The sequence below is a fragment of the Pezoporus flaviventris genome, unplaced genomic scaffold (genome assembly GCF_033815535.1).
Source record: "Pezoporus flaviventris isolate CSIRO_AGI_PZ_B2104156 unplaced genomic scaffold, CSIRO_AGI_Pfla_v1 ptg000004l, whole genome shotgun sequence".
Taxonomy (NCBI): domain Eukaryota; kingdom Metazoa; phylum Chordata; class Aves; order Psittaciformes; family Psittacidae; genus Pezoporus; species Pezoporus flaviventris.
Window position 1 is genome coordinate 1,026,877 of NW_026892552.1, and position 22,370 is coordinate 1,049,246.

At 34.5% G+C, this 22,370-nt stretch overlaps 1 protein-coding gene across 6 annotated transcripts in view; it reads right to left on the reverse strand.

Moving 5' to 3' along the window:
- CHD1 (chromodomain helicase DNA binding protein 1) overlaps positions 1–22,370 on the reverse strand; it is a 59,562-nt gene continuing 37,192 nt past the window's right edge. For 5 of the 6 annotated variants that reach the window (XM_061445379.1, XM_061445377.1, XM_061445381.1 and 2 more), the window contains 21 exons: positions 21,253–21,405; positions 20,717–20,788; positions 18,833–18,982; positions 18,087–18,235; positions 17,710–17,806; positions 17,531–17,626; positions 16,385–16,561; positions 16,045–16,205; positions 14,716–14,757; positions 13,848–13,978; positions 13,296–13,434; positions 12,366–12,516; positions 11,208–11,330; positions 10,140–10,277; positions 7,687–7,950; positions 7,129–7,269; positions 4,687–4,865; positions 2,969–3,065; positions 2,709–2,766; positions 1,803–2,013; positions 1–1,604 (listed from right to left, as the gene is read on the reverse strand). In XM_061445379.1, the coding sequence (XP_061301363.1) occupies positions 1,244–1,604; positions 1,803–2,013; positions 2,709–2,766; positions 2,969–3,065; positions 4,687–4,865; positions 7,129–7,269; positions 7,687–7,950; positions 10,140–10,277; positions 11,208–11,330; positions 12,366–12,516; positions 13,296–13,434; positions 13,848–13,978; positions 14,716–14,757; positions 16,045–16,205; positions 16,385–16,561; positions 17,531–17,626; positions 17,710–17,806; positions 18,087–18,235; positions 18,833–18,982; positions 20,717–20,788; positions 21,253–21,405 (3,090 nt within the window). In that variant the 3' untranslated portion in view covers positions 1–1,243. The remainder of the gene's footprint in view (positions 1,605–1,802; positions 2,014–2,708; positions 2,767–2,968; positions 3,066–4,686; positions 4,866–7,128; positions 7,270–7,686; positions 7,951–10,139; positions 10,278–11,207; positions 11,331–12,365; positions 12,517–13,295; positions 13,435–13,847; positions 13,979–14,715; positions 14,758–16,044; positions 16,206–16,384; positions 16,562–17,530; positions 17,627–17,709; positions 17,807–18,086; positions 18,236–18,832; positions 18,983–20,716; positions 20,789–21,252; positions 21,406–22,370) is intronic. The other variant, XM_061445382.1, reaches the window with a different exon arrangement.

Genomic DNA, 22,370 nt, shown 5'->3' on the forward strand with positions numbered 1-22,370 from the left:
TTTTAGTTTAAATTTAATTTGTCAGACAGAAGTTATCTATGTACAATCAGTGTGCATTGTAACAATTCTGTCGATAAAGTCATTCAAATCTTCTAAAATATTAACTGTCTGCATAGCACATTTGACATTATTGCCCATGTTGAAGAGGGAACACAAATGGATTTACAAGAAATTTTGGCTGACTTAGATTCTGAAGTGTTTAGATATTTAACACTTCTCCTTTAAAACCAATGCACCTGAAAAGCTTTCCAGAGCACAGTTTAGCTGGATGTTTCTTACCATTTCATTACAATCACAACACTAACAGCTTAACAGGAAAATAAAATAAAAAAACACGAACAAAACAACAACAAAAACCCCCACCACCACAAACAAAAAAAACCCCAAACATGTATCTAAATTATCCAATGAAAAAGGAGCATTAAACAGAATAATATGTTCCCTTTCCCAATTTTTACATTCTAAACAGTGATTTCATCAAGATGCTTTATTAAAACATGTAAGTACACTGATTTTGTTTCATACTTGTAACAAGAACGCCTGAGTTGGTGGGGAAAGGAACAGTCAAAAAAAGCCTGAGAGGGAAAAAAGCTCATTTAATGAATTTACAATAATTTACAGTCATTTGTTTGTGTGTTGTTTTTTATTTTTTTTTGTTTTATTTTGTAAAAAGGCATTATAACTGATCACAAACAGGAGAAATCCTGGCTACTTTACAGGTACAGAATTTAAATATTCAAGCTTGTGATGAAAAGTGGCAAGGTGGTCGCAGTGTACAATGTAAACAAGTAGCTTTGGAAAGTGAACAAAGTCCTTGAGAGTTCTTTACTACAAAAGAAAAGAAAATAAACTCCCCATTCCTTCCTGAAACATGAGCACAGGTCAGGGTTTAAAAGTTCATTTACAAACATAATTTAACATGTGTTCAGCCTAAACCCATTTTGACATGAAGAGTTTTATAGTAAGATCCAGTCTGAAAGGGGCAGTGTTTGAGGTCCCTGTAAAAGTAAACATCTATCTTTTCTTAAAAAAAGAGTGCCCCAGCATTTGCAGCACAGTGCAGCATAAACTTTAAATACAAAAATATTTTTCTTCTGTTGGTATAATAGACCTTGCATCCTGGAAAGAAGTAACAATACTGCTACTGATAGAATAACCAGTTCATATCTTTCAAGTCATGTAAGGCAATTACTGTGTTAGTTTACTGGATATGGCTAAAACGTTCAGAGAATGACAGTCTTTGTTATGTTTTCCGGCTACTCCATGTGTGTTCAGGTGTACTTTTATGATCTGATGAGTGTTCAAATGGAGATCTGTGTCCTAGGGGAGATCTTGAATCATAAGACCTCTGATCTAATGGTGACCTTGGGCCACTACCTGATGCTCTGTGGTCCATTTGCCAGTCTGAGTGGTACCTATAATCTCTAGGAGACTTATGATGGCTGTACTCTGAAGCTGAACGGTGATCTGAATATATCCGGTGGTCTGCATGGGAACGGTGATCCGAATGAGCCCGGCTTTCTTTTAAACCTCCTTCCAGGTTTGACCTGTGGTCTCTGCTCCTGTAGTCATCTAACTTTCTATGTTTACTGTCACTGTAGTATCTAAAAATAGAAATTATTTGTATTAGTGTTACTGAACACACATTAAAAGCCACAATTATGTCAGATCAACAGAGCTGCATGAGAGAAATATTGCTATGATTTTGCATTACTCAAAAAAAGATATTTTGATGCTTGCTACAAGCATACTACAAAACCAGGAAGGGAATTCTGAACAGATTTTAAAAGTGATGAACTCACCTGCTGTCTTGCTTGTAGTGATCCCAGTCTCTGTGATCTTTTCCATTGCTGAAGGCTGAATAGGGCCTTTTCCTACAGTCACTTTTCTTGTAAGCATCTCCCTGATGCCTGTCTTTATGATGATCGTGGTATTGTGACGAATGTCTGTCAGAAGAGTAACTGTCCCTGCTACTGTCATCATGGTTTGTATTCTCCTTGAGTCTTTCCACATCTGTTTGATAAGGCAGAGGTTACAAGTAGTCTCATAAAGTATTTTCTTCACCTAATTCAAACAGCACTTCCTACCAGTCAGATATAAAGCAGTATAAAACTGACACTGTAATTTGACAGAAACAAGATCTAAATACTTGAAAGACAAATGCGCTAATGCAAGTGAACTGAAACCTCAGAAGTCAGAGGGAAGCAAGCTTGAATGTACATGTGTAGGACTCGGAAACGGAAATTTTCAACCTCTCCATTCAGTCTGTGAAGATAACTGTGATCCAAACAAGCAGTGAGTAGAGGTGCCTTTAGTAGAGCAATATCAGACAGAATGATAGCAACTTCCCCTCTAAGAAGGGATGGCCTGAAGAAGTTGTAAAGATACGGCTTGCAAGTGAAAGACTGTCAGTGGTATTTCTGAAACACATTATGTTGCTTGTTTAACAGCTTTGGCAATGTGGGATCAAAAAATTAAACCCGAAAATTGTTTCCAAATTGATTTTAAAGCAAGGTGAAATAACCTGCTACTTAAACCAGTAAGTACCAGCTTCAGTCTGTACTCAGCTGTATTTCATCAACTAGTAGTTTTGCTAATTAGCCATCTCTAAGATATTAGCAGTGTGGGGGACAGATCAAGGAGACATGAAATGAAAAAAACATGAAAACTAACATATGTAACACAAGAATATACTTAAGGTTTCTTACCTGGATTTCTAATTATATGTGTATTCACATTGCTGCTAATATTCTGGTCATTGTGTTGCTAAAAGAGACAAGTACAAAAACTCACTGCTACATCCCAAAGTTCGTCTGAATTAATTAGAAAAATATCCTAACAAAAGAGACTACTGCAAACATAAATGCTAGATAAAGGGTATTTGTGTGTTCATTATAAAAATCTAATAAAAGCATTATAATACTTAAAATACATACCTGTATTTTTAGAAAAGGTTTGAAAACATTACCTGAGACTCTTGACGTTTTTTGATTGCATGTTTATACAGCTTGTGCAGCTTTCTGGCATCAAATTCTGTAAACTTAGAGACAAAAATCCACAAATTTCTGAGGAAGAAGAAAAGAAGATATAATTCTTTTATACATTTTTCTTGTATTATCCATCAGAACATGGATTTAACTGAAATTATCTAAACATCAGTACTTCAGCAACCAGAAACACTGTGAAATTTACACAGCATTGCCGAACAGCACAGCAAAAAATAAGTAGCTGTATTTGAAATATTTGAAAGATTAACTCCCTTAACATTTGGCACTACTTAATATTTATCAAAAATACTTCAGAATGCAAAGTGGATGGAAAGTAGCACTAACAACAATCATGTTTTAGAATGATTTGTGCAGCTGCTTAAAAATGTAGATAATCCGTTTATGAATGTCTTCTGAAAGGTTGTTTGAATGAGTACTCACCACTCAGTACATAAAAATCTAAGTAAGTAAAAATACTTCCAAAATTGAAATCTCTTACAGTTAAGACATATGACCTACAAGCCTTATTGCATGAAAATATCAGAGATTTTTTCCACAGAATTCCAAAACCTGGTCAAACCTTTGAAATGAAAGAACTGTGAAAGAGGAACAAATTAAGTCTTTTGCTGTCAAGATGCCAAATCTCTAAAGCAATAATTTCCTTCTACAGGTAACAGATCTCAATTCTAGATTTATTTTTTTTTCTCAAATTTACATGTGGAATGCTTAAAAAGACTACAGTCTAGTGTTCAAAAGCACGTGAAGCGTGCAGGCTCAGGAAGAACGGCTCCTTTGCCAGAACACTGACATTTTGGTCTAGAGGTTTGCAGAAGCAGACAACCAGTCACTGGCATGCCTAATTATACTTGTATAACTTTATATAAACTTACTACACTTGCTATCAAAGATAGCTGAAATACGTATTTTGTTAATCTACACGTAACACTGTGGCACTATAAAGAAGAACAGCTCTTAGCTTCTACTTCAACAAATGTAACATTTACCAAAATGTAAGATGGGGATCTGGGTTTCATACCTCAGATCAACTTAATATTTTGAAGTAAAGCAAGTAAAACCAGCAGAAGCATTCTACAGAAGCAGAAGTTTCCAAGAAAATGAAACGCTTAACAGACTTCTGTATATGAAAGCACAGGCTGTATTTTCAACCATAAAAATACTGAAGTGAATATTCTGATAAAAGTAACCCAAACTGCATCAAGAACTTAATGAAGAAGTTTACAAACTAAATTCCTTTCTTTATTTTTTTGTCACCTCCTAAAGATGCAAACTCTACTTTAAATTTTATTTGAGTACATTATAATAAATACAAGCATCACATACAACCACAGTTAACATGTAATTTAATTTTAGAGAATATTTTTAAAAGAATAAGGAATTCTGGCACTCAAAATCATACTAAGCTCAATTTGCCTCAAGAATTTTAAAGGGTTTGCTTTCAGTTTTAAGACGTGAGATGACTCTACCTACTGGACAAAATGCATTGCTATGCATTATGAAAAAGCCAATCCATTAAAATTACAACTATCTATAATCTCCTTTTTATAGATCCCTATTCAAAACATCAGAAAGATACCAGAAAGGGAAAGTAAGAAATGAGAGAAATAATTAAAAACTACCCTGCCAGTAGAACGAATTTTGGATTTTCCTTTTTCAAGAAAAAACATTGAGAATAACTTACTTTCTCCACTGTTTAATTTGTTCAGGATTTGTGTACTCCTTTAGACATTCAGTAATGTGATCCCCAATTTTGATTAGACACTGTCTAGTATGTTCCAGCTGCTCTCTTTCAGAAAGGCCCTTCTCTGGTCTATCCAGCTGTTTCAATGCTGCTTTGACAGGCCTCATTCTTTCTTTGCACTGTAAAAAGGAAACAAGTAATGTATTATTTCAAAGGAAAATTCTGAACTATGACCCACCCTTTACTGTGATACACATACACCCAGGCAAAGACTGTATTGTTAGAAGCCAAATAAAACACAAGACTTGCTCACAGCTCTTCAAAATCTTTTATAGGTTTCCTTCAGAAAAAGTTGTGTTTTGAATCCCCTAGAAATTTACTCCTCTATGAAAGCATTAGATTATATAAAATACAGATATCAAGGATGTAAGAAATCACTGATTTAATATAAGGGATTTCCTGAGGGAAAGGACATGTTACAATTGGATTTTACAACCAAAGCTTTCAGCACAAGCATACAGGACAAGACTAACTTTTTAGCACCTTGAAAGCTATACTAACTCAACATCATAATTAACTATGAGTGTTCAGTACATTTCCAAAAGATACTTTCTGCAAATTAAACCTGGCAGCAGAGGCTCAACACTGATTCTCCAAGCAGTTTTGAAACCTCAGTCCTATTCAGATTCTAGAAGAACTTGTGCTTTCAAGAGTAAAGCTAGTTTGGATATGCCTAGATTAGTAACAACAGTGATGGCAATGCAGATACATATCATATGTGAGTTCCTGAATTTTCACACTTTGATTCAGATGTTTTAATAATAAATCCAGATAAAACTAGTTAGCACGATTTAAATTACAGACATTTGTTTAGGAATATCATCCAACTACAACAGCATGGTAAAGAGATGAAGAAATGAGTATTTTTCTTGTCACAAAAAGCCAAATTACTTAAGCCTGAATAACCCACTGTAGCAATTTGCACTTGAAAGTGTAGTTAAATATGCTAAGTAGACTGCATTTGACCATGGCATAATGACAAACATACATTCCAGAAAAAAACCCTGGACAAACAAGTGTTTTCCTATACAGAAAACCATCCTAGAATTACTCCCAGCTTGTAGAAAAAAAACCAAAACAAATTAAAAAAAAAAACAAAAAAAAAATCAACCCCCAAAAGCCCCAAACAACCCACACAAACAAAAATAAAACATATATAAAGAAAAAAAGAAAAAAAAACCCAACCCAAAAAAAACAAGCCCAGTCAACTACATAAATAAAAATAAAATGAAGACAAACAAAAAACCAACCCACACTTTAAAAAAAAAAAAAAGACAAGACAAATGACTGTAACAGAATGAAGCTGAGTATCACCATTACCATGTAAGCATCTAGGGACAACCAGGGAAGATATTCCATTGCCAGCTCATGCCACTAAATAATTAAGCAGCTGCACTGCACATTGCACTAGACAAAGCTTTAAGCTGTCCTTCAGAAGATGGTTTACTTTTAGAAGAGTGCACTGCTTAAATATAGAAGTGGTCAGAAAAATATAACTGTACATGGAAATTAAGTGATTTTCTGTCACTTAGACACACAAACATATCCACCTGAATCACCTGAGACTCATCCTGGAAACCACAGGTGGGTTACTTGAAATGTTTAGAATAAAACCATACACAGACCAGTCACTACCATACTCAAGAGGATCTTACTTGAATGTCACAACCAGCACCCGCAACAACCCCAGTAAAGCTGGCTGGCAAAACCAAACATCTGTTGAAATCTTGAATGACAAAACACCCACAGGAGAGTAGCTGCTCAAAGCAACTCATGAATACCTTTCCAAAGGACCCAGACAACATATAAAATTTATATAAGTTGCGCATACGTACCTCTTTTCCTCCAATATTGATTCTGTTCTTAGTCAGAAATAGTGATTCAACAAAATTATTTTGTTGTCAGAGACATTACTCCAGCAAGGTATTTTTATGGGCCTTAGCATTTGTTCCTTACTATGTCTACTAATTTAAGTCTGCAATACTTATGGAGGGAAATGCTGAAACTTAATTTCTTGTTAGCTTACAAAGAACAAAGGTGTACAAGATAAAGCAAAGCCAGAGACTCTAACAGTTGAACTGAAGGTCACTGATGTCTACTCTTCAAAGAATAACTCAAGAAGTTACTCTTCAGGGTATACCTTTAAAGTCTATACTCTAAATCTATTCAGCAGATAGATCAGTGGATAAATACTGAATAAATACAGCAAACTGATGGAATGAAGACAAAAATTACTTTTGTCCAGTATCAGTAACATTCACTGATACGAGACTATAGTAGCAAAAGAAAACCTGTGTTACTGTGCCCAATAACAGAACCAAGAATGTCAGAAATTGTCCTCATATAGACTTATAAACACTAACTTATCAAACAGGGACTTACCACACTAAATGTTTTCTGATCTAGTTCTTCAGATTCTTCTGATATAGGAACTGGTTCACTAGTTGCTGTAATATGAACTGGAGTATCCAACAATGGAGTTTTTTTAGTTTTTTCTTTATTTTCAGATTTTACTTCATTTACCTAAGAACAAGATATAAAAATATCTTTAGTAAATTTTATTTTGGCTCTGGAATTATCCTATAATATACGACAATCCCCGTAACTACTGAATTCTTTTCAACAGTAAGAATAAAAACTATGCTGACATTCAATGACAGTACATTTTACTTTCTTTGTGGGATGGAAAAGAATAGAAATTAAAGAATTTCTTGCACGCACTTGTACTCTCAGTCCAAATAAAATGTTATTGAAGACATAATTTCCCATTTCAAATGCCTATCACCATGGTTTCAGGTAGTAAAATAAAACTTCAAATTACATAAAAGACTTTAATGAAATGACAACTGATAAGATCCAAAATACCTTTTCATCTCAGAATCACTCACATAAACCTAGTGGCCTTTTCTAGTACTACACAAGATAAGTAAACCTAGTTACCTTCTCTTCCTTTACTTCTTTTTCTTTCTGTGTGGATTCTTTTACTTTGTTTTCTCTCTTTTCTTTAAAATCTTTTTCTTTTAATTCTTTTTTATCCTCTTTTTCTTTTTTCTCCCTTTTCAAGTCCCTCTTATTTTCCTTTTCTTTTGTCTCTCTTTTTTCTTCAGCTTCCTTCTTTATACCAATATCTGGCTCAGGCTTTTCTTCATTTTCTTTTTCTGCTTTAATTTTTTTATGTGGATGTTTCACTGAAACAATCTCATCCTGCAATACGCAAGCATATATGTCACATCAACTGAGTTCCTATCTGTACAAAGTTTTGTAACTATCAGACTAAACCATCTGTGCATTTTTTTATCTGTGCATTTTTTTTTTCTTTATGGACATAGATTTAATACCTATCAAGTAGAACTGAATGCAGTTTCAAAGATGAGAACCACTCGTTCACTTCCTTGATGTGACAAAGCAAGTCTTGACAGTGGTAGTGGAGGTGAGAAATTAATGTCCATTTAACTTAGAATTCTGTCACTCTAAAAGGTAGTTAGTCTCTGAACAGGTAAAAACTATAAGGAAGCAGGTCTCACAAAACTGAGCTGATTGGTCAGGACACTCAAGTGATGCAGACGTTAAAAGACCTCTGTTCTAGTTAGCTTTGGTCCAGCAACTTTTTACCATTATTAAGCATTTACAGAAGTAACAGAGTCACAGCTTTCTTTTTTCCAAAGGTGTTCTTTTTACTAGGCTTAAAAAAAATTCTTAGTTATAGAGTAGTCTGACAGGGGTTGATTTAATTATCTGAAGGTGAACAAAGAACTGCTCAACTGGTCTGTAAGGTCTGACATGGAAACTCAAATCCTTTCAGACACAGAAAAATACTATAGCAACAAAAGTTATTATGTACAGGAGCAAGAATCATTATGATTTTTGAATTTGAGTACATGCTGGAAAGACATATACAGAATCCATTGCAGAAAAACAGATTAAAGAATTCCCAGTACATGAATCTGAAGAAGTTACTTAGATGAAGTATCAAGTAATCAACCCAACCAGGACTTCAGTATTTAGGCATCATGGAAACTTCTCCACAAAACCCCAATGACTTCAAGAGTTTCCTGAATATTCTAGCAGTTAAACAGTGAAGTTTCAAATTTTGCAGCTAAGTAGCTAAAGCCAATGGTTTAGATGGTTGAAGCCCATTTTTGCATATACTCCAGTTTTCAGAGGTGCAACTGTTAGTCTGTGTCTAAAAATATTAGTGATGAATGTGTGTTATTAAATATACAAAGGGGGACAGCATTCTGGACACTTTCCCAAAACGTAACAAGTCAATCAACTGACTAGCAATGTCTATTCTTTTGATGAAATCAAACACTCATTTTTTAAGTAGTCTGAGCATTTAATTTAGTTTTACGATTCACATGCCCATGCTAATTCACTGAGAACGGGACAACATTTACAATTCTTAGTTTTATATTCCAGACAAACTACTGTATCTATAAACATAAGCCATTCTATGTTCGATTTATTTTTTTTCCCCCAGCTTTACATTTTAATCTCCATAGTACAGTTTAAATACATATAGGAATGCTTTAGTTAAAGATTACTTCTTTTTTTTTGTAATAGATATATCATGGTTCTTCTAAGGCTGACTCAGTTTTAACTATATATTCACTATGTCTCCTATGTATTCACTATGTCTACGGTGAGTTGACAATTACAATGACTTGTAATAGTTTAAAATGGTTGTGCGAGACACTTCAGTTTAGTTTATTTTAAACCAAGTATGAAGTATTTTAATGATACATATAGATTTGCATTGATTTATTTAAACTACTATCAAAGTCATAAAATTAGCTGTGACATGACCCCAAACTACTTAAACATTTATCTCTAATGGTTACTGCTGTGTAATAAGTGTTAGAAGTAAAAAGATGCAACAAAAGTAGAGGCCTAAAGAAACATCAGAAGTTACAGAACATTAAAGGTTAAATAGTTGGCTAGATAGTCTTTCTGGATAATGAAAGCAATGACATACACAGAAGCTTTAACATGCAAGTGTTGAAGTATCATCTATTCATTGTGCTCATTCTAATTGACCTTGATGATTTTTTTCCCAAGCCTGAATAAAAAACTTTACCTGAAGAATCACTATCAGTTGTTTAACACATTTAACACATTATTTTATAATTACGTGTTGCATTAGGTTTGTTAGACTGCAACATTTTTTAAAAAATATTATTTGGAAAATTACTCTTAATTCCTAAGTTACTGGCTTATCATTAAATTAAAATAGACACAGTCTTCCATGTTCCTGCATTGATGCAACATTAGATATACTGGCGATAGGAAAATGGTTTCAGGTGCTTCAATTTTATTAAGCCAAATATAACATAGAAATCAATCCTAGCACAAAGAACTAAACAGCCATCTTTACCGTATGAAAAGACATTTACCTTGTTATCCTCATCTTCATCTTCATCAGATTTTTCTGAGGGTTGTGGTGATGACTCACTTTTTATTTCTTCTTTCATTTTTGCAGCCTTCATCACCTTATTCTTCTTAGTTCTTGTTTTCCTTCTCTTTGAATTGCCCTGAATGGAAATTGGTCTCTTTAATATGTAACTGACAAACATCTTTGCACCACAGTTGCAAGAAAAAAAAAAATATTTGTTTTTATATCATATAAAGGGTTCATTTAATTTGATTTCTTGCCACTCATGACCACCACTTTTCTCAGGAATGGAGAAAGAGCATAGTGCAACAGTAGAGAATACATAGAAATAGAGAAAAATTCAGTATGTGTCCTGGGTTCAGCAGTAGCAGTCATTTTTCTCCTTCTTAGTAGCTGGTGATGTGTTTTTGACTTTCAGGCTGGGAACAGTGCTGATAACACCGATGTTTTTAGTTGCTGCTTAGTGATATCTAGTCTGACCAAGGACTTTGTGAGCCTCATGCTCTGCCAGGGAGGAGGGGAAGCCAGGAGGAAGCAGAGACAGGACACCTGACCCAATACCTTTTTGGAGAGGTGTTCCATACCACAGCACGTCATGCCCAGTATATAAACTAGGGGCAGTTACCTGGAAGGGAGATCACTGCTCGGTCGGGCTGGGTATTGGTCAGCTGGTGGTGAGAGGTTGTATTCTCTTCCCTTGTTATTTCCCTTATCATTATTATCATTGGTGGCAGCAGTAGTGGTTTTGTGTTATACCTTAGTTACTGGACTGTTCTTATCTCAACCTGTGGGAGTTACATTCTTTCGATTCTCCTCCCCATCCCTCCAGGAGCCGGAAGTGGGGGGGAATTGAGCGAACAGCTGTGTGGTTTCTGAGTGACAGGCTGGGCTTAAACCACAACAGTATGAAACTGCAATTAAATTCTTGAGTTAGTGTCATCACATGACACTATATATTACATATGATTTATAACATAGGGTAATACTACACAAAATACAGAACAAAAAAGGGCTAGCTGACATGCCCATAAGCGTATTATCTCAGTAACGAATGCCAAATTTTACTTACTGCACCAGCAAGCCTCTGTGCTTCCTTTCTTGCAAGGTCTTTATTAAGTAACTTAATGAGGTAGTCTGCTCGGGTCTGTAACTGCTTTGCCTGGGGTTTCTTATCTGGATCATCAGGCAAAATCTGAGGAGAATAATGGTAGTATTACAGCTCTGAGTACAAATTTCCAGGTTTGGAAGATGCTACCCTGGGGCACATAGAACAGAAAAAGCTGCATAAAAGGTAGGAAACAATCCTCTTCAACTACGTCTGGCAAATATGCCAGCATTTCTGAAGCAATGGAGAATTTTTTAAAGATTCCTCTCTAATCACACAGCCAGTGCATTCCTGGAAATTACCTCCCAGTTTAAAATAAACTCAGGAAACCAGCCTCAGATTCATTTCCACTCTGATAGTTTAATTAAGAATTTTATTAAGAAACCTATTTAAGAAAGTTAGTTAAGAAATTTAACTCCTGTACCTATCATCAACAGAACTCTTGGCTCTGCCTCATTCATCTTCTAAACACAAAATTCACTACATGGTATTGCAGATGACAAAACCATAAATAGGTGGTTTCAAAAAACAAATTAATGGAAGGCAGAAGCAGTAATCATTATTAAATGAATTTGGACACAACCCTGGCTCCTCAAATCCCAAACCCATAGCTTGTTGGCACTGTCACAAAGTTTACCTCACCTCAATCTTTCCTTCAATACCTGTTGCTCATTAGTGCTAAGGAGCTATCGCACTGATTTTAGTTCAGCTATTCTTATGCTGTGAGTGAAAGACAGCTTCAAGTGAGGAACCTGGGGATTAAGCAGGGATGGGGAAACCAAATCAGATCTCCAGAAAAACCTCCTTTCCAAAAGGTCAAGAACATAAAATGGACGAAACTAGAACAGTTAAAATAGAGAAGGAAAAGACTGAAAAAAATCATGACAGTGGTCCAGCTACATGGATATAAGTCAACACAACTGACTGCAAGAAAGCATACTTAACCTGAACACACAATACCTTAACATTAAACAATATACCACAAGAAGAATACTAAGAAGTACAACTGATGTATAAAGTCTCTGCTGTTTCAGTTATCACAAAATAAGTTCTTTCAGTATTTTTTCTTAGTGGCAGTACTACCTAAACAAAAAAATCCTTGAGGAAATGTGGATAACATACCTTCTGTGTCAAACTGAGATCAGGATCCATTTTTATCATTTCCCAGCTGCCATAACCATACTCATAGATGCCTATCAACAGATTGGAATCATCTTCCTTACCCCAATCGATATCAAAATGAGCAGCCTTGGTGTGGCATGGGATGACATATCTAACAGAAATAAAGTAGAAAGATGAGATTATTACTTCTGACATTTAGCAAGGGGGAAAAGAACATATTAAAAGTGATCTAACTAGGTTTACTTTCTCTGCTAAGATGCTGGTATATTTAGGAAATTAACAAAAATATTCATTATTATATTTTCTTAACATTTCTATAAAATATCAAAATCAGCATTGAAATGTGCTTTAAAGCTGACCAAGACTAAAATGTGAAGAACAGACATCTGTCTGTGGCCATGAGCTCTGTCACAGAGTTAGCTAATCATGAACAAAAGCAAAAATCATCATCCAGTGTAACTGCTAACTAAGCAGATAGTTTAGGGATTGTGATACACAAGGAGGGAAGGGAAAATGTTCAGAGAGCAGTAACAACTCCTGTTTTCCCCTCAAGCAGAGATGACACATACTGCAAGTCTTCAGCAAGCCTGAATTCTAATTCTAATTCTAATTATTATTGGCAACTGAATACAGCCCCCAGTGAATACAATTGGGAAGCCAAAGCTGTCACTGGCTTCCATGGCACGGGAAGAAAGAATGAAGTAAAGATGTGGAGCACGTTAATGCTGCCAGTCCTTACAGGGAATAGAGGACAATGCCATCACAGTATGCTTTGAGTCAGTTATCTGAAACAAAGCTAATAAACTTGAAAAACATTCAACATTACTACTTCCTAAAAAAAAAAACAACCCCAAACAAAAACCAAACAAACCAAACCACACGAAACAAACCAACCAACCAAACCCCCAAAAAACAACCAAACAACAATACCTTTTTCTTTCTTCTGGATCTGAAGGAATGGATTTGTGCAATGGTGCCAACTCTTCTTCATGAGATATGACTAGCTTTGCATTCACCTGCACTCCTGAGATTCGGAATGTCGGGCCTTTAACTTTCCCAAGTCTACCTCCTTAAAATAAATGACAAAGTCATTAAAATATTTACCTTTACAAATACCATACAGAAAGTAATAAAGAAAGCAGGTAAGACTGATGCTATACCAGCAAACTTTCACTTACGCCAAATGACCTTTTCTTAGCCAAATGCTTGAATTAAGCTTCAGAATCAAAAGGTCTTCTAAATAACAAATTACTTCTCCATTTCACAGTAAAGCAAAGACATACTGCTGTCTCTGATGACAATTCAGAGTAAAAAAAATTTAAAAAGTCACCTTACTACAGCCCTTTTAAAAAATCACCCAGCATGCGAACATTTTTATTTACATTTTCCCCCCAACAAAACTATTTTGTTATGATCAGAAAGCAAGAATAATTCAGACTTGACATTTTTTATTGCCTCCTAAGCCCCCTGAACATATTGTACCTGCTCTTTCTTGTCCAGACGAATTGTCCTTTAAAGCTTTAATGCATCCATTATGTACAAGCTCTCCCAAACGTCTAAGATCTATCTCTGATTTATCAACTAGCTCAGCATCTCTAGCTACAGCATCTAACCTGTAATAAAAGAAACACGTATTTTAGTATCTCTGAAATTTCAGGAACTGTGAATGATTCCTTCAGACTTTGAAACTAGAGAAATGATCATGTAAGTTACCAGTCACCCACACTTGCTATGCTGTGTATAATTTTGATCTAAGACGGGGAAAGAAAAAAAAAAAAAAAGGTGATTTAGGTATCAGGAGACAATAGAACAAAAACTGTAAAAGGACCCTAACCAGACAGTGTTGTGATAAGTTACTGTGCATTTATTTTAAAAACAAAAAAGGAATCGTAATACACAATAAGCTCATACAGACCATAAATATTTTAAGGAAAGTAAGGAAGGGAAGTTCTTCCTGAAATATAGAATAAAGCAAGCTTAAAAATAAGAACTGACAGTAAGGAAAATGCAAAACTAACTTTTGACAGTCACAGCAAATAAACTTACAGGCTTTCAACAGGCTATCAAACAGGACAGTTGAATGATTTTCATCAATGAAGATTAAATAAGACAGAAGGTAAAGTTGAAAGATAGTAAACAGTCCTGCGAATTGAAAAATTTACTGTGTGGCTCTTTGCACACATAACATAGACTGAGAAGGGGAAGATGTAACCTAAACTTCTGCTATATCCGAGACAAAAGACTAAACACTTAATTTTCTCTTCAGCAGAAGATTTCTTGGTATATTGCTTGAATGTTTATGAGAACAAGATTCCAAGTTGCTACACACATAATAATTAAACACATTTACCTTTCGAGGGGGCCACCAAATTTCTTGTAACTCTTGATAAACCTAGTAACAGAAAATAATATTGCCTTTTAAACATATGCTTAGCTAACTGCATTAGTTACACAATTGTATTAATATGATTATTAATCCTAGTATAATGCTATGTGGACAACAGAAAAAAAAACACCATAAAGTATGGGAGCTTAGTGTATCCAGATAACTCCCAAAAAATCAGAATTTTAATGGTTTAAGAACTGATGTAAATAATCCAATAGTAAGTACGATTTATTTCAGAAATTGCTTTATTAATTTCAGAAGACACAAGATTCAGCAGCTGGATGTATCTAATCATAAAAATTTAATGTGGATTTACAGTAAATGGACATTATGTTATGCCTTATACAGTAAAAGGAGCAATGTGCAACAGGTAATTTGAACATTTTGGAAGATATGACATTAAAAACCACACTCTCTCTAGCAATGTGTAAGTGATGGAAAGAAACTGGAGATACCTGGGATAGAACTGAAATAATAAAAATAATTTAAAAAAGAAAGAAAATTTCTTAAACAATTGAGGACTCAAATGCTAGTGCAAACACAAGATTAGCCTTTGGAAGAAGTACCAATTCAGTGCATTGCTAGATGAAACGGAAAGGCAAAGAGAATCTTTAAAAGTTATTTTTCTAACCAAAAATACTTTGAAAGCTTTACAGCACTTCAGAGAAATATGCATACCTAAATTTCAGAAGCAAAACAACATTTCACAACCCCAAAAAGGTAGAAGAAAAAAATTCCCTCCTTCAACCCCAAAAGATATTTTAGCACCAAATATTGAAGGCACTTACTGTACAGGATTCAAATAGAATTTTATATTTTTTTAGTTTAAAAAAGCATGGGAACACATTAATTCACCTAGTGTCAAGAAATCCAAAAAGGAAACAATACCCACTCAAATTTTTGTAGTTGTCACCAAAAAGATTTACATATTCTTTCAGCACTGCAGTAGATAAAATAATGGGAAGCATACGACTTTGCTTGTGTCTTAAAGGAAAAGCTTACCCATTGTAACAACTGGATTTTGGAATCACTGTCCTCATGGGTTGCAGAAATTAAGAAACGCAAAACAATCAAGAATATTTTTCAAACCTAATTTTATCCCTTTTTAAAATGGGTTCAAGTTCTTGCTATGACAGTTAACTATGTCAGGACCACATAACATATAAGGTGAATTCTAAACGCTTAGAATAAAAAAAAAATTCAGAAGGCAGTCTATTCTTCCTGAATTTCTTTGTACTTTCAAGCATCATTATGTCTTGTGTCTTTAAATATTCATGTCCCCCCATGTCTTACCGCCTGATCTCTGCATCACTAAATCCTTTAATATTTTCTCGAGGAATAGTTCGTGGTCTTCCACGCTTTTTTGGCCGTTTCCTTTCCGAGATGGAGTCGCTATCAGATCCAGAGTATCTTCTACTCCTACTCCGCCTCCCTTCACTTCCATTAAAGCTGATCTGGAATGTCAGAGTAAGTAGTTCAAAGCTAGATTATTAACAAACATAAGTAAAGTTTTACGCAGCCTGTCAAAAATATGTGTCCAGAAAAGGAGGGAAAAAACTCAAACCCAAAACCCAACAAACTAACTAAACCAACAGCAACATAGAAGTACAGGTCAGTAAGAACCAAGAAGCACCTGTTTTGCGCAGTTTCTCATCCTTGGGAGCATGTAGATTTCTTCAAGTTCTTTTTGTCTTTCTTCCTCTTCTATTCTTCGCCTCTGGACTTCTGGAATGATTTCTTCCCAATTTCTTGAATTCCTTTCTGGCTCCAACTCAATATCATCTTCGTCCATATTGGAAAAGTTGGCCACCTTGTATGTCAGATTATATGTATTTTTAACAAACTGATACATGACTTTATTTGAAAAAGTTTAATCAACAAATATTTTAGGAAAACAAAATTCTAGATGGCATATTTATGTACTTACATATTTGACGTACGCTATTGTTGTATAATTTGACGTACGCTATTGTTGTATAATATGTATAAAATTCATACATACAAAATACTTTATAAAACACAGTCTCTAGTGCAAGTATTTTTAATCATTTATGAAACAGACATGAGACTCCATGCAACATGGGCTAAGATAAGATGAGAATCTTTTTCTTCTTTTAAAAGTTGCTATTACCAATGCGTGGTGAAACACCCTTCTGACAGCTGCAGACTGCTTTTTAACTTTCTTCAAAATAGGGCTAACAACATTTGAATGCCCGAGCTTATGTGAAATTATAATAATGTAAAACAAATCAAACATTAATATATTGTAGAAACCAAAATATATTGCAAATGAGTCATCAGTAGGAGATCTATTTCATAATCTGCTGATGTAAACAAATACCTCCAGTTCTGCATATTTTTTTTGCACTCACATTATAATATGTTTAACTGATAACACTTGTATTCAATCTTACTTCAGGGCTGAATGCCACTTTGAGAAGTCATCAAACAAAAAATGCAAACTTTGTATTTTGCGTTCCATGATATCAATGCACTTAACAACAAAGTGAGTAAATAAAGCACAAAACTACCTGGAATTCTGATCACACATTAATGAATGCCTCTTATTTTGTTAGCAAAATACAAAACGTATTTTGAAATTTGTATACTGATGGTTGGTTCTCTGTATAAGTGAAAAAACATTTTATTAGAAAGAGATGCAGATTTGACTCACTGAGGCATCTCTTTCTTAAGAATGAAGAGACAGGCACACAGAAGAAAGACAGTACTGTTTATAAAGGAAAGTGTAATATGCAGGAAGGAAAGAACAGACCAATACCTTGAACTGTGAAAGCAATTCATCTCCCACAGTTAATGGACCTGGCTCATTTTCCCGAGTTTCGGCCCTCTTCAAAATTTCATCTATATCCATTTCCTATAAAAGAAGTTTCTCTTTACAACGAAGTAATTCATACATATTTTAAGTTATTATATTATCTATCTAGTCCAGATAGATACCTGGGGCTCCTGTTCTTCCCCTTCGGGTTCTTTAAAAAGTTCCTCAGCACCAAATTTCAAAATTGCGGATAACTCCTCTTTATTAAAAGGTGTTGAGCTGAAATAAAGTAAGTTTGAGGAAAAACATTTTATCTTCATAACTTGAAAAAGTTCTTTATAATCATGAGTCAATTAAACTTTCTTCTTGCTGTTAAATAAAAACTATATATATTTTAATATATGTATGTATATAAAAGTCTACAAAGCCAATATACTTCGCATCTTTATTTTTTAAACCTTATTTTGCCTTTAATTAAACAAGTGAAGCCACTTACCTTTTTATTTACTTGTCAAACATACTTAACTGTAAATTGGTATGGCAATAAATATAAACATACCTTGAAGGAGTAGATCCTGTATGTAGTACAGTTTTCCCTGTAGTGTCCATTCTCTGAATTACTAGATGATCTAACACCATCTTTTTCTTGGCTCTTTCAAGAATATCTTCTTCTACTGATCCTTTTGTGACTAGCCGATAAATATTAACCTATGTATATTATAAAAATAGTAAGCAACAACAACAAGAAATCTCAGTCTTCACTACAAAGCTTATGAATTTGTTGACTGATTTCAAGTATGAATTACTAGGTTAATCATGTTGCCACAGACTTTACATAATTAAAAAACAAAAAAACAGAGGCAACAGAGAAATTAATTCTTATACCTGCCTTTTTTAAGCTTCAGTGGTTTGGCACAAGCATTGCCAAAAGCAAAACTGCCCCATTTCAAATTATTACTGTATGAGAACTAAGTACTTAGTACTGAAGAGAACTAAGAAATATTTAAGCAAGTGAGATGTGCCTGGTGTAGCAGCTATTGTCTAGAATGACATGATGCCAATAAATGTGAGACAGATAACACAACTCTTCTCCCTCTCCCACCCATATTATCTCTCCATACATGGGAGATTTAAAAAAAAAAAAAAAAAAAAAAAAAAATTAAATCAGCATTACTAACATTACATATACAGCATGTATTAGTTATTCTCAAAAATACATGAAGACTGAATGGTACTGACCAAGCAAACGGCTAACTGTACAGAACCCTCCTTCAGGTTCGGATCTTAAAAGCTGAATGTGCATACCTGTTTCTTTTGTCCAATCCTATGTGCTCTAGCCTGTGCTTGCAGATCATTCTGTGGATTCCAGTCAGAATCAAATATAACTACAGTGTCAGCAGATGCCAAGTTGATACCTAATCCTCCAGCTCTGGTAGACAGTAAAAAGCAGAAATCCTGAAATCATAAAATAAGAAATAGTTTTATATATAATAGTTGCAATATTCTTAAAGGAACCAGTATGACAATTCTTTACGTGGTTTGTGGCACAGACTATATCATATACCACCAATTCCATAACTGTTCTATAGTTAAAGCTCCTTCAAGTAGAAACAAACATTGGTATCAATTTCTGAGTTCCTAACAGTTTAAAGGAAACAGCATCTTAAGATGATGATGATCACTGACCAAAATATCCCAACCAACCAAAGACTGGCCTAAAAGTACAAAAGCCCTACTGTTAAAGCCTTTTGTGTAACAAAGTTCTGTTCACACACCCCCTGCCCTAAAGCATGAAAGACTAAGCAGCCATGCCAGAACAGCTAAGATGCTTGACATAAAACTTGTTTAAGAGACAGGAAGCAAAAGTCATCTGCCAGGTTCAATGCTGTTCAAAGTATTCATGAACAGTATGAAAATGGGACAAGCAAGGTGAAAAAGCCAGCAAATGACATACAACTATTCATTCAGAGACAACTTTGAAGGACTGCAGAAGGATCTCGAGACATGCAATAAAACAACACAAGAAATTCAAGACAACAGGTAAAACAGATTAAAAAAATAAAATAAAAAAAAACCAATTTTCAGTTCAGTCACAGGAAATAACAAGCCATTACACTCAAGAATGAGTCCTGAGAACTGTTTTAGAAATTTCAATGTAGCCTCTAGCTCAGTAATGACTGAAAAACATACAGAATGCTCTGCATTTTTAGGAAAGAAATAAAATATAAAACTGAGAACACAATTTTGTTGCTGCATAAATGCATAATTTGCCTCCATTTTTGGAATGCACAAAGTCCAAATTTCTCCGAATCTCAAAAAGGTACAGTGTAACTGCAAAGATTTCAGGAAAAGGCACTGATGTCTATGCTAGAAATCCAAAACAAAATTAACTTTTGTATTTAACAAATGTCTGAAGTTCAGTACGGAGTTAAGTCCTTCTCCCTCCATCATAGCAGAAACAAGCTGGAGCAGCAACTGACACATGCTATGGTTTAATTACTGATTTAATTAAAAAAAAAAAAAAAAGAAAAACAACCTTCACTTCCCCAAATCTGCCACTGTAGGACAAAAAATTTAAGCTGATCAAAGGTATGGAATGGCTTGCATATCAAGAATACTAATGCAAAAAAGAAAGAATCTGTGACAGACACCTATACATTCACAGGTTGCTCACAAGGAATATCTAGAAATCTGTTCTTTAGTATTTCTTCCAGGACAAGTTAAGCAGGTAGCAACAAATGAGGAAAACAGAACCCACATTTGAAAAAGTTACAGATGGCTGTTCATGCAAGAATATATACAAAAGAATACAGTTCTGCCACTGCCAATGGATGTTTTTGATGATAACTGCTTTAAGTTCAAAGCTCTTCTAAACACTGTTGGTTAAAGTCCAAAGCAGAGGTTGAATTTCTGCAGCATTATATAGTAATTAAAATTACTCTGATAAAGAGCTTTAGAAAAAAACAAATTATGAAAATTATATTTATTGAATGATGTAGTTAATGTGTTTTTTACTTAATCTCAGACTAAAAAATTAGCAGATGTAAACCCTATTATCTAGACAATAACAATGAATTTTCAACAATATTGATATATTCCTCACTTTCCTCAGCCTCCATTTTTGTGCAATGTTTTTCTGTATTTCTCAGGAAAAAATAAAACAGATTACTTAGGAGAAAAAAATCATACCTCTGAACCTTCTGCATTAAAATGATCCAGTGCTTGTTTCCTCAATTCCCCTTTTATTGATCCGTCAAGTCTCTAAAGAGATTGAATGCTACAGTTAAAAAGTAATTCTTATGCTATATTCAAAATCAGAGCACCCCAAATTCTCAAATGCCAAACCTGTTATGTGAAGAAAAAAAGAAAACCTATGATGCATTAATTCTTGTATTTTTTTAATTCATCTATTTAACATCAAATTATTATTTAGCATATAGCAATTGCCAGATTTTATCAAAAGAGAACATGTTTTCTTGTGTCTTCTTAAGCAAAGTGGTACAGATCATATTCACAAAACAGATGAGTTTGGAAGGGACGTGATACTGTCTAACTCCCCAACTTAACTGGGGACAGCAAAAGCAGGCTGCCCAGCATCATGTCTAGGGGGCTTCTGAATGTCAGCGAGCTCATATCCTCTGAACAAGTTGTCACCTCAGGTAAAGAAAAGATTTTTCTAATATTCAAGATCAAAGCTTCTTGGCTACTACCACCAAGATTCTTACTTGAAAGGGAAACTGACGATACTTCAGATATTCTGCTAGGATGTCCAGCATCCTCACCATCTGTGAGAAAATCAGAACCCTGTTGCCACGTTCTCTCAGACGAATCAGTAGCTTGTCAAGAAGGATTAGTTTCCCACTGCTACGTATTAAATGCTACAAAATCCAAGAAATACATATTAAGAAATAAGTTCATCTCAGCATTATTATACACAGCAGTTGGTTAGATATTCAAGTTTTGCTTTTCCTTCTAGTGCTGAGGGAAGAAAAAAGGGGCAAAAAAGGCAAAATCTGACATTTCTGAAGAATTTCATAATTTAAGATGTGCATATAATATGTAATCTCCTCAAACTAAAAAAAAAAGCAACCATAAAAACCCAACCAGCCAAAAAAAAAAAACAACCCCCAAAACCCCACACAAAAAAGCCCAAACACAAGAAGACATCACTGCTATATAATCTTACTAGTATGCAGCATTAACTAAAAAAGTTCACTCTGATTTTAGTTGATTCTAACTGAAATCAACTGGATTACTAAATCACAAAAGAGAAATGTTCAGCTCCCTTTTAAAGTCACATCTTAACATCTCATCAAAAGATGAAGTAAACGTAAAATGGCTTAAAAATCTAAGCAGTTATGACGTAGACCCAAATTCCTTTCTGCAAAGTATAAAATCAAATTTGGTAACCAGTGAAATCTAAGACTGAGAAAAAAAATAAAACACAACTATCTTGGTACTACTTTCTCTTCGCCTTACATCTTCTGAAAAGGAACAGGTACTGCTGCTTATTTCTCTAAGTATTTTAAACAAAACCTATCAATCAAGTTTCTCTTTATCACAAGATAAAGTAAGAATCTTATTTGTGGTGCCTAACACTGTAACCCATCTAAAGCTTGTTAAGCCTTCTCAGAACAGAAACTCAAGCAAATGTGAAATTTAATGTTAAAAATGTTATGTGAAGATGCTTGGGACAAGTTTAGGGAATGCTCAGTTTAGTTAGGCGATTTACTCTTCATGCCAAAAAGGAGAACATTTTTCACTGCACAAACTAGTAGCTTTAGAAAGTTATTTATGAACTTGAAAAACTACAGGAAAAAAAATCTTTAGAAATATTTATGTT